Below are 12,150 nucleotides of genomic sequence, written 5' to 3'. Positions count from 1 at the left end.
AATGTAATAAGTGTTTATAGCAACTGCATCCTGAAATAATTGTTTCTATTAAAATCAGTAATTTGATATTTGAATTATCAAGGGGTCTTATATGTTTTATTATAGAATTTTAGAGTGGAAATGATTTTAGAGATAATATAGTAGATTTCTTTATTTTAAAGATGAGGCAAAGATTAAGTAATTAAACCAAATCTTATAACTAGCTCATAGCAGAACCGAAACTTCTTACTCCAGTCTAGGTTAGTTCCATGATTTCCTCTAACAGTTGCAGAGTGATGACATAATGAAAAGGAAGGAGGGTTGATGGAGAGGATAAGATAAGAACACTGTTGGGAATGGTGAGAGAACAACCTTAAACGCCCTCTGACTGCCACCATGGTTTGCATGTAACATTGTAAGTGGGAAACGGCGACCCGCCACGTAGAGACTGATTCTCACTGGAAATGTACAGACATCTTTTCTATAACTGAATTCAGTTTTCTTACACTGAATCAGGTGGCATTTCTGTTTTAACAGTCATTTTTATGTAGTAACTTATCGATTACCCACAATATTCAAGGTATTGTAGTATATAATATGTGCAAATAAGATTAAGTGCAAAAAAAAATGGTTATAAGAAACAAGATTGGTCTCTATCCTTTTCTAAGTATTTTTTTTTTTTTTGAATCACAGACTCTTTCGAGAAACTTTGAATCCCTTCTCCAGGAAGGTGTGCATGCACACAAGCCCATCCTTAGGTGTTCATGCTTGCCAGGGTAACACTCCTGCTTAACAATGGACCTATGGTTTTCAATCATTTTTTTATTGCCAGAGTATAACTGGAAACAGCTATTAATTAACTGCTGTAAAAGCTATTAATTAACTGCTGTAAAATTCTAAATAAAAGAGCTAATAAATTAATTTTTAATTTTTGTCTTTAACTGTTTTTATAAAGGCTGTTAATGAATTAGGGTATTTGTAAGTTCTTATCTTCAAGCGGGGAAATTCTATACACTCTCTTGGAAATTTTACCGTTTTCTAATTGGTAGACATTTTGATTTGCTAAGGAAGATAAGTATCCTCTTGCCTCAGGATAACCTTAGATGATCTGAAGAGGTCTGTCTGTCTTTTAATCCAAGTATCTAATTAAGCAGATGGCTAAAGATATGTCTTTTGTATCTTCAGAGCTTGTATTTTTTTCACTTTATTCACAGGCATATAATCAATTTTTCTTCCACAGTAAATGGAGTTCCTTGGCCTCAAGAGGCAACACGACGAAATAGCCATACTTTTAACTGCAGGATGCTAATTCACCCTCCAGACGAGCCAGGCATTGAGAACCAAGAAGCTTGCCAGCGGTATGAAGTAATGCAGTGTTTCACTGTGTCACAGCCAAAATCAATTCAAGAGGATGGAGAAGGTAAAACAAAGGGTGATTTTAAGGTGTTTGATTGCTTTTTCCATGGCTTTCAGGAGTAGGGAGGTAATTAATCATAAAAACTGCCTTCTTTAGAGAGTATTTTTGGTTACTGTATTATGTATCATAAGGGCTATTTAATTTGCTATTTGTTAAAAGTATTTGTTAAAAATACCTAAGAAAAAAATTGCTAATATCTAGAATCATTCCTTTAAAATGCCCCCAAATTTTCAATTTTAAGCTGGCATTACCACTAAAATGTCAAATTCAAACCAACTTGCTGCCTCGAAATAAGAGATGTCACTGACTGTTGCCAGTTGGAAATGTACCAGATGCAGCAGGCTGTTGAACAGCTCTGATTTTTTTAAAGTTTCAAGTTTAGAGTGTAGGGAACATTGGAGGATAGAGTTAGCATTTTTAAGGCCATACAAGGTAATTTATAAGGAGAAAGCTTATGAACAGATGAAAACACAGCTGAAGCTCTAATATGAACACGGTATCAACATAGCATTAAATATGTGACAGTGAGTGAGTTTTCCATGTGAACTTAGAATGAGCTAAGTTAAGAACACCACAAATGGGAAACTCGAGTAAGGACCTGGGAAGGTAGGAGAAAGAGAAGTCAGTCAGATGCAAAAAAGGCCATGTATGTAGTCAGTCTCAGCAGGGAATGGGTGCCACAGTCAGTTGGGGACTTTCTACATAATACATGTTCAGGGCTGCCTTATGTGATTAAATTCATATTTAGCTGTGTGATATTGTGTGTGGCACTCAAAAAAAATTGGAAATGAGACTTTGAAAAAATTATAGATCCTACAACATAAAGTCCTCTGTCAAAGGCAAATTATGCTTCTTCAGAAACAGTTAAATGTTATTTTTCTCATATGATAATTATCTGCACAGTGATTGTAAGAATAATCTTTGTGGCCAGTAAGTACTGATGAGTATAGGAAATTGATTATAAAACTGTAGTTTAAAAACCACTGTGTTGCCTAAATCTAGCCAGAACTACTACTTCAAGTTGATATCATCCAAGTACATGAGATGCATCAGTCTTCTCTAGTTTATGTAAGAACATTCCATGGGAAGGAATAATTTATGCTAACTAGATCTCTACCTGAAGTTGCCAGTTTTTGGTTGCCAGCAATTTTATTTCTATACTATTATATCAGAGTGACTCCAATATCAGATCCTATGTCATGTACTGTTTCTATAAAAACTGTTAATGGCAAGTAATAGATGTGACTCATTTTCTAACCTCTTCAATTTCCCCTTCTTGTTTTGGGCAGATTTCCAGTCATGTTTGATTTGTATTGCACGGCGATTACCTCGGCCTCCAGCTATTACGGGTGTAGAATCCTTTATGACCAAGCAAGATACTACAGGTACGAACTACAAAGTTCAGAATGTTCCATCAGTATTAATGATGTGACTATGCTTTTAAAACTAATTATGTCCAAAATTTTGTGTCCTTCTGTTCTCTGCTCTTCGGACTCTGTTGACTAGTCTTATGCAGAAAACATTTTAAGTGGTGGTTTTGATAGTGTGCATTTTAAATACTGTAATCATCGTCACGAGCAGAGTGCTGGGGAGAACATTATTTTATAACTATTCACGTACCTGTATTTGTTTTGATTATAAATTATTTTTCGTAATCATGGAATAAATTAAGGAACTATGGCAATGTAGATATAAATATATTCATTTATAAATGGATACAAGTATGGTGGTTTTACTTTATACTTAAATGTATCTAGCTATCTTTTTTCCCTTATTCTTTTTTAAAAAAATTTATTCAGCCACAATTATTGACTGCCTAGAAATGCCTGTCACTATGTGTGATTGCTCAAGGCATACATGGTTGAGCAGAAAGCAAGGATGTAATTACAAATCGTGGTATGTTATATGATGAAAAAGGTGTGAGATGGTATGAAGTAGGCTAACAGGGAGGACCTATTTTAAAATTAGCTGGTTAACAAAAGCCTGTCTAAGGAGCTGATATTGAACTCAAGCCCGAAGGATGAGGTGGTGCCAACTAAGCAAAATACGGGGTTTGGAAGGGGACAGGGAGGAAGGGGCATGGTGCAGAATGAGTGCTCCCGACTGAGGAAGCAGAGCTGCAGAAGCCCTAGGTAAGACTCACAGGTGCGAGCGAAGAGCTGCGAGAAGGGCAGGAGAGCCACAGTGAGCGGAGTCGAGAGCACGGGAGAGTAAGGCCTTCCGCTTCAAGGCCGACTTCGGCGTGATTTTCAGCAAAACGAATTGCTATTATTCTTTACAATTTGTAAGGTATTTTTCATATACTACATAATTTTATCTTCGCTCTAACACATCAGGTTTTCGTACTTTTATCAATCAGAATTATATATTTGTCACTCACTTTTCTAATTTTAAAATAGATACTATGTATTTTTTTATCACACTGAGATTTAAAAAGTCATTTCTAGTAAATTTTATTCTTTATGAAAATTTAGTTTTTACATACTTTTTTACCTTTACCATTGTTTATATGGGCCTATTACAAAATTTACTAATTTTTTAGTCCCAGAAATCTGATATTCCTATGTTGTGTGTTTTATTCTTGCATTTTTACACTGTCAGCTGCTCTTACTGAAGAGCAGGTGGGGATAAATTAGCACAGATACTAGAATATAGTAAAGAGAATGTCTAGGAGCTTGGGGATACACATCTAAAAGCAGCAATTATCAATTACCATACCTTTCTTCATTCCCATTTTAAGTCTTCCATGTACATGTTCCTTTCCATTTTCCACCAGTGAACAGCATTGGAAAAATTTAATAAACCTTTATTGAAAACCAAAAATTTCATTGCATGGAGGAAAAATAGGGTTCACTAAAAATTATGACTGGTCTTTTGTGTCAGTAAAACCAAACAAGGGCACACAAGAGAGCAGAATAAAAGCTCATTGGAAAAGGGTGATGGTTAGGCCACAGAATAAATGTGGGAGATGGGGAGGGCTAAAAGTTATGAGGCTAATTTAGGAACAGTATTTTTCAGCTTTTCCTCATATTGCATTCTATAAATTGAATCCTAAATTGGATTGTTGTAAAGAAGACTGTATTTTCCCATAGAAACATTGTTATCACTATTAGTTTTGTTTCTAACCAAGGATTCAGCATAAAATCTCAGATATAGCTGATTTAAAAATAAATTTATAAAAATTTAAAAAATTAAGCTCAGGATTATAAAATAATTATAAATCCAAAGGGTACCTCAGAGATCATAGAATCTAGGCTGCTCAATTTACAAATGAGGGAATGGCAATTTTTCCAAAACCATGCAGCTAGTTGCTAAGAACAGGCGTCTTTAGGCCCTAATATAGCAGTCTTTATTTATATTACATTGCCTTCCACCAAACAACTCTTAAAAGGGCATCACTGTGCTGTACACACCTAGTACACAGAAGATAATAAAGAAAATATAAGACATAAAACAGAAAGATGCCAGAGAAATATAAAATATTCTTAAAATGTAAAACTGATATTATATCATAGAACAGATTTAGATAAAACATAACTTACTGTAGTAAGTATTAGATATTTAATTCCTTAAAATTTTAGTAATACTTTTAATCCTATATGGGGTAGTTCCTGTTTCTTAAAAAAGAAAAAAGTCTTCTACCAGGAAATGTTGAACACTGGTTTATTTGTTTGTTTGTTTGGTTGGTCTGTTGGTTAAACTTTCCTCTAGCAAGCAGAGATATTCTAAATCAACCTATTCATGATTCTCTCCTAAGATAGTCATTGCCTTGCCCAATCATATGTTATCATTGCTGATAATTTAACCACTTCTCTTCTCCAGTCTCACAATTGCAAACTCTCTTGCTCTCTCATGGGCCAAAAGTGACATGAACACATAAACACGTGCACGCATACATGCGCTTCTCCCTTAATCACTGCCTTTGGGGAGTATTACTGCCTGTGGGGATTATGTAACAGTGCTTTCTCTGCTGTAACCAACTCTTGATCTCTGACATAATAAGAGACGAGGAGTAAATAATTAAAATTCTTAGAACATCCAAAATTGTAGTTTCAGTCACAGAGTTCATCAAGCTTTCTCTAAACTGTTCTTAAATAACAAAATTTCCTTCTTTAAGTGTTAATTTATTTTTTTCCTACCATCTACATTTATGTCAGGACTTCGGCAACAGCCTGCTCAGACAGGCTCAGGCACATTAGATTCAAGACTAAGTTAAAGAGGTCTAATAAATACTTATTTCTAAACAAACCAAGTGAAATACATGAAGACATGATTCGTTAAAATGAGGAGGCACAAACAGTGCAATAGATTTGAGCCGATTGTGTAAGAAAAGGGAAGATGAGGAAAAGACAATCAGGCATTCATAGAAGTGGAAACGTGAGTGATGAATAAACACAAAAAAATGCTCAACCTCATTAATTGGGGAGAACAAATTTAGACCATAACCATTTTTCACCTACTGCTTGTAAAAAGAAGGAAAAAAAAGAAGCCTGACAACACCAAGTGATGGAGAAGATGTTGGATTAACAATAACTGTCATATATGTTTTTGGAAAACAGTTTAATATCATGAAGTTGAACATTCACATAACGTACGACACAACAGTTCCATTCCTGCCTATGTACCCTAGAGAAAGTCTCTCACAAACTTGCACCATGGAAAATGTGAAAGTTATTCATAGCAGCACTGATTGTAATGACAAAAAACAGGGAACAATTTAGGTGTCCATCGACAGGAGGATGTGACAAATGAGTACAAACTTAATGAAATGCTATTAGTAGTGTTCAGGTTCTGAATTGGATGCTGGGTTTGTGGGTTTTCACTTTATTAATCTAATTTATATATGTATATATCTTACCCATATTATTTTGTGTGAATATAAGATTGCATAAAAAATAAAACATCTGAACAATCACAAACTGGATTGTCTCCGAATTAACTAAGGAATAATTTACCTGAATTCTTAATGTTCTCTCACTTGTTATCTTTTTATGATTTCGTTGCTTTCAGTCTTTGTTTACTCTTAAATGCAATACTGCCTACAGCCCAAGAGGAAGTAGAAAGGAAAAGATTTGCTTACTTTCTCATATCCTCTTCATTTAGTTATTGGAAATTAATTTAAACCAAAATAATATATTCACCTGTGCTTCTTTCTCCTCAACGAGTGGTTCAGTCATTAGTATAAGGAGAGGAGGATCCGAAGAGCAAGCCAGAGGAATTTGACTGGCCTTAGTTTCAGCAGCTTCAGGTCTTTATAGTATGATTTTAATATTTCACTGGAATTGAATTTTAGAATATGACAAACTAGTATGTAACATACTCCAAGGCCAAAACAATTTTAACAGGTCATTGATATACTTTGTTACCACAGATGATAAAAATTAATAGTGCTTTTTAATGCTTTTTTTCCATTAGGCGTTTGGGAAGCAGAATATTTCTGAGATGTAGTTGTTTGTTTTCAAATATGGATGACTTATATCAAGAGGCTGTCGTAAATGTACAATTTCATTCTTTGTGTAGGTAAAATCATCTCTATTGATACTAGTTCCCTGAGAGCTGCTGGCAGAACTGGCTGGGAAGATTTAGTAAGGAAGTGCATTTATGCTTTTTTCCAACCTCAGGGCAGAGAGCCATCTTATGCCAGACAACTATTTCAAGAAGGTACAGTGTTTCTCTCTCAAATATTTTCACTACCCTTGGTCTTTGTTAATATTGAATAATTTGTGTGGAACTTATGGCTCGATAAGTATTTTCTCCAAATTATGGTTTTTGTAATAATCAGTTTTAGGAAAGGAAGAAATGGGTAAGCAAAGTAATTCATGAGTGGATCCTGAATTTTGGGATACACATTTTAAAGAACAGGATATCATATGGTGGTCACTCACTCATTCATTCATTCATTCATTCAGCAGACATATATCAAGTTTCTCACATACATAGAACATATATGTAAGATGCCAGGGATACGTGATGATTAAGAAGCAGGGTTTTGCCTACAAGGAGCTCAAAACTTAGTGAGAGGATAAATGACAGTTTTAAAAATCAGTTTGACATGGGCAATAATAAAGGTATAACCAAAAGAAGAGAAAAATTAATTTTGACTTGAAGAATCAGGGATAGCTTCAGAGAGAAAGTGATATTTTTCCTGGCTTTTGAAGATCATTCCCAGCAGAACAGACATATCAGAGGGCTTCTAGACAACGTAGAGATATATATTGAGTATGTTTACTTCATGACCGTTTCAGTATCTGCACCTACTGACTCGTTGAAGTTTCACATTAAAAATGTCATATGAAATTATTAATTAGTAATTGAAGAGCTGCTGCATCATAGTAAGTCTATGGGAATATAAAACAAGTATATTCCCTACCCTTAATGAACTTAATAATATTATAGAAAGACGGGAAATTATCTTAGAATTAAGGCCAGAAAGTTCATAGAGATTCAGAGATAAGGGATTTTGATGCACTTTAAAAATATTGCCATGTAGTTATGGTGGCCTAATATTCCCTTGCAGCATAATTTATCCTCCAATCTCTAAGTAAATAGTTTCTTTGGAAAGAGATTGTTTGTATGGCTGTTCCTGAAAAATAATTTTTAAATATTTTTATTATTCTATCCTTGTTTTAATATTTTCCCATAATATTAGGTTTCCTAAGTTTACAGATGATTTTCCATCCATTACATTTTAGGTCAACTGCTTCCTAATGATATGAAGGAAATAGCTTGCCTTTTTTTTTTCAGGAAGCCATCTATATGAATCTCACTAGTTTGGTTACTTCTGGAACAGCTTCCTACAGACTAATGGTCCTCCAGTGGGCCTCTTGTGACTGGTAGCATCCCCAAAGATAGTATTTCAGCGAATAGGACCAAGAATCTGTAATTTTAAAAGTTCCTCAAGGAATTCTAAAGTGCAGTCACCTTTGAAAACCATTACAGCAAGCAACTAATGCCACCCACTGGTTGCAAAGTTTGTGACTTCCTCTGCCAAGAGTGGCATTTGACTTTTGTGTAGATTTGAGACTCAGGACACTCTCTCCACTCACTGCCTAAACTGCTGAAGTATATGACGCCCTCTGATTTTTGTCTTAACTTTATAAGTTGGGCCTTCCAAGACTTGACTTAAAAGATTTTTATTTTTATTTGCCTATAATTTACATACATTTATTTCCACCAAAGCAAGGCAGGTCTAGATTTCGTCTCACTGTCCAAATGACTAGGCTCCCCATAGATGTGACTGAACAATGGATTAAGATATGTGTTTCTAAACCATTACAATTCTCTATCAAACAGATTAATTAAAGTATAATAAGTAACTATTCTATCATTAACATATGAAGTAAAACAATTTAGAGTAAAATGTAAAGAAATATAATTCAACACCTCTTCTCCATTAGTCATTTCTTACTGTCCTTTTTTTTAAGAAAAAAAATTCCTTAATAGAAATAACTTACTTATATTTTTCTCGGTATTAAGTTGTCCAGACTTCACATGACTCTGATTTTAGTGTTTCAGAGAGTCTGGACAGCTTACCAGACTGCATTCATGGGTTGAGCACATCCTTTCTGAATTAAAATCTCAGATGAGGGGGTCAGATATCTTAACCAGCGCCAAAGGTAATGCTTAAATATAAGTGTACCTAGGAGATAATTGAGTGTTCAGTTCCAGACTACCACATTAAAGCAAGTATCACCATAAAGCGAGTCCTAATCCTTTTACTGGTGGAGAGTCCTGCCTACAATTTGTAAAAAACCCAGTATCTGTGAGGCACTATAAAGCGAAGCACATTTAAATGAGAAATGCTTGTACATCAAGTTGGAGAACCACTGGTCTATCAAGAGTGGACAGAGGTGTAAATTTGCATTTGCAGTTTCCTTGCTGCCTGTTTACGTCGGGACAGTGTGAAAAGAGTGAAACAAATTATGTCACTGTATTCTTGACTTCGTGTAAAACTTTTAAAAAGCTGACAGTGTTTTAATATTTAGGCAAGAAAAATCTGTCCTCCTTTTGTCTTCTTTTCTCCTGCCCATTAACTCCGAAGGCAGTGGCTGGTATAAAATCCTAGTATGCGTTAAAAATTTAATTTAGTTATTTAGTTTTTTAGCTGCTTTTGAAAGAGAAAGCTCGTGGACTGCTTTTCAAGGGTGTTTACCATTTTATTTTCCAGAATCAAATTTGAAAACACATTTCAGCCAAAGAATACCCGAAAGCATTCAGTATAAATTAGATCATAGCAATAGTTCTCCATTAAGTTTGGGGGGGAAATGGATATCAGGATCAGCTGAGGAAAAGTTTAAACTAGAAGAAGGTTCCCCCATTCTGTTCAATTCAGGACCATTCCCTTAAAGAAAGGTTTGGTTAAATATGTCCCACATTTCATCAGAGGCAAATGTTAAACCAGATTTCTAGACTCGACTCACACTACTGAATTAGAGTCTGTACTCTAAGATGTTTTCTTACAGAGAAGTTGGAAAAATATAAACCTAATTTCCACAAGATATGAATAGCTAAACCTAGGAAGTGATGTTTCCTGCTGAATTAAGTTTGGGAAATGTTTTGGTCTCCCATTTTGGGGGATTCATAAGACATATTTAAGGTATTTAAATTTCTGGGAAGTTCTGCAATAAAGGTACCTATATGACTGTTACCGAGGCTTATTTTTCCTCAGAATACTTCTTCCTGTAGCACATCTGTCAGCACTTAGGGAGAGTAGAAGTCATGGGACATGTTGGGCTAGATAGCCAAGGAAAGTTTCATGAAAGTTCTGTTTACCCATTATCAGTGATGCCATGGATCATTTCTTGTCTTTGAAAGATGTCCAGGATATATCGTTACATTGAAAAATAGGCTAAGAAAGCACATCATGTACAGTATGATCTCACTCTTCTGTATTTATTTATGCAATTCTAGAAGGTTCACAAAATGTTAATCTTTGAGGGATGGGATTATAAATGACTACTTACTCTTTGTTCATTTCTCTATTACCTTAACTTTATAATCACAAAATAAAGTTATTTTCATAAAAAAAAAAATCACAGGACAGTTGGAAGCAGTTTATAGTATCAAGAAGTTTGGAAGCATTGCTATAAAATATAACTACCCATATAAATGATTAACCAGAATGTTCTTTGAGACTTGTGAATTCCATGGTCCATATAACAGACTTAACTGAAAATCTTTTTATTTCAAATTTTGTTGGAAATATTTAAAATATGAGTATTTTTCTTTTTTAGAAATATTGTTATACTGAATAGAGTTTAGTCATTGATGATTGAAAATCTTAGAGCATCTAGGGGTAATTTTTTCCTTTATCTTAATAATAGTTTTTTTAAATTGCATTCTTTCTGAATATATCTAGAGAAATATCAAAGAGAAAAAGAAATCTGTACCAGCATTGACCTGTCGTACCTTCCCACACATTTTATATCTGCCCATTTAGTTAACATCACTAAGTCATGCTTGTTGAGGTTATCCCAGCACTAAATTGGGTGGAGCGAAAAACCCAAATAGCTCTACTCCTACAGCTGCTATGACCAGAGAAAATGGTTTCCTTTGCTTCATAGCTCTGTTGAGGCCTATTCTAGGGTAAAACAAAAGCAAAAATAAAAACAAAAAACAAGAACAGTTGCCATTTTAAAGTTCTTTGAAGAGATTCTGGAGTGTCAGTTATACTACATCAATAATATCCCTCCCCACTAAGTGTTCCAAAAATTTTATAAGTGGACACAGGAGTCAGCAATCAAATTCTAGCTTTATGCCTGGCAAAACTAGATCAGAAGACAAGGCCAAGACCTGTGATCAAAATGAGATTCCAGATGATTTTGTCCACGCCTAAACCTTGAAACCTACTTATGGGGAAAATTTGGTGTGCAAATCAAATGTTTATCCAACCAGCTCTGTAAAGAATCATGTCTCCCTTACTCATATCTTAATTCAGAATATTAGTGATTCTTAAATAGGGTTGAAGCTATTGGTATAAATGGTATCTAGGATAGCTGAATATGTATATGGTTCAGGACATATATCTTTGGAACTTGCTTGTTTGTTTTCTCTTTGGTGTTTATTCAGGAAATATTCATTCAGTCCTGCTCTGTTGTAGGCTCCAAGCTTGCTATTATCTCACAACGTTATTGGCTTCATTTTAGTGATGATGTGTGAAGGCTAATTTGTATTATTAAGCCCTAAACTTAAAAATGACAAAGTTCAAGCCTAAATCTGATTCCTACACTCATATTCTTTTCATTGACCCATGCTGCCTTCTTGGTGATATGTCCGTCTGAACAACTGAGCACCAAAAAAATTTAGTTAACCGGATAGTCTTAATTAGGTTCTAATTAACATTTTGTTATATTTACTATTGCCATTTTTTCATTTCAAAGAATGTGTGAGTTGTGTTAAGTCGTATTCCACACATTATCATCCAAAATAAATAATCTAACTTCAAAACTTAAAGTGTAATCATTTCCTTTTGTTAATAGAGGTCCTCTAATTTTGGAATTTTTACTAGTTTAGATATGATCCTACAAGTTAAGGCAGCATAATTACCAAAGGACTATTGATGTTTCTGTAATCTACATTAAGTATTTAATGTTCTCATGCTAGCCTGAATTTCTGGTTCTTTCTCACTTTATAGGGCTTGTCAATAAATCAAGAAATTTGTCTCCATTGATTTCCATTACAAAAATAAGTCTAGATTCCTACAAGAGCAAAAATATAAATTGAGATATAAGCATTTGAGAACATAGCTAAGATTT

At 34.4% G+C, this 12,150-nt stretch overlaps 1 protein-coding gene across 6 annotated transcripts in view; it reads left to right on the top strand.

Moving 5' to 3' along the window:
* Positions 1 to 12,150, top strand: part of NCOA1 (nuclear receptor coactivator 1) — a 149,936-nt gene that overhangs the window by 87,785 nt on the left and 50,001 nt on the right. For all 6 annotated transcript variants that reach the window (XM_011356558.2, XM_011356562.2, XM_011356557.2 and 3 more), the window contains 3 exons: positions 1,220 to 1,399; positions 2,686 to 2,781; positions 6,917 to 7,057. In XM_011356558.2, coding sequence (XP_011354860.1) covers positions 1,220 to 1,399; positions 2,686 to 2,781; positions 6,917 to 7,057 — 417 coding nt within the window. The remainder of the gene's footprint in view (positions 1 to 1,219; positions 1,400 to 2,685; positions 2,782 to 6,916; positions 7,058 to 12,150) is intronic.

The sequence above is a fragment of the Pteropus vampyrus genome, unplaced genomic scaffold, assembly GCF_000151845.1.
Source record: "Pteropus vampyrus isolate Shadow unplaced genomic scaffold, Pvam_2.0 Scaffold28, whole genome shotgun sequence".
Lineage (NCBI taxonomy): Eukaryota > Metazoa > Chordata > Mammalia > Chiroptera > Pteropodidae > Pteropus > Pteropus vampyrus.
Note: the sequence above shows the minus strand (reverse complement) of the source record. Positions and strands in the feature narration are given on the sequence as shown.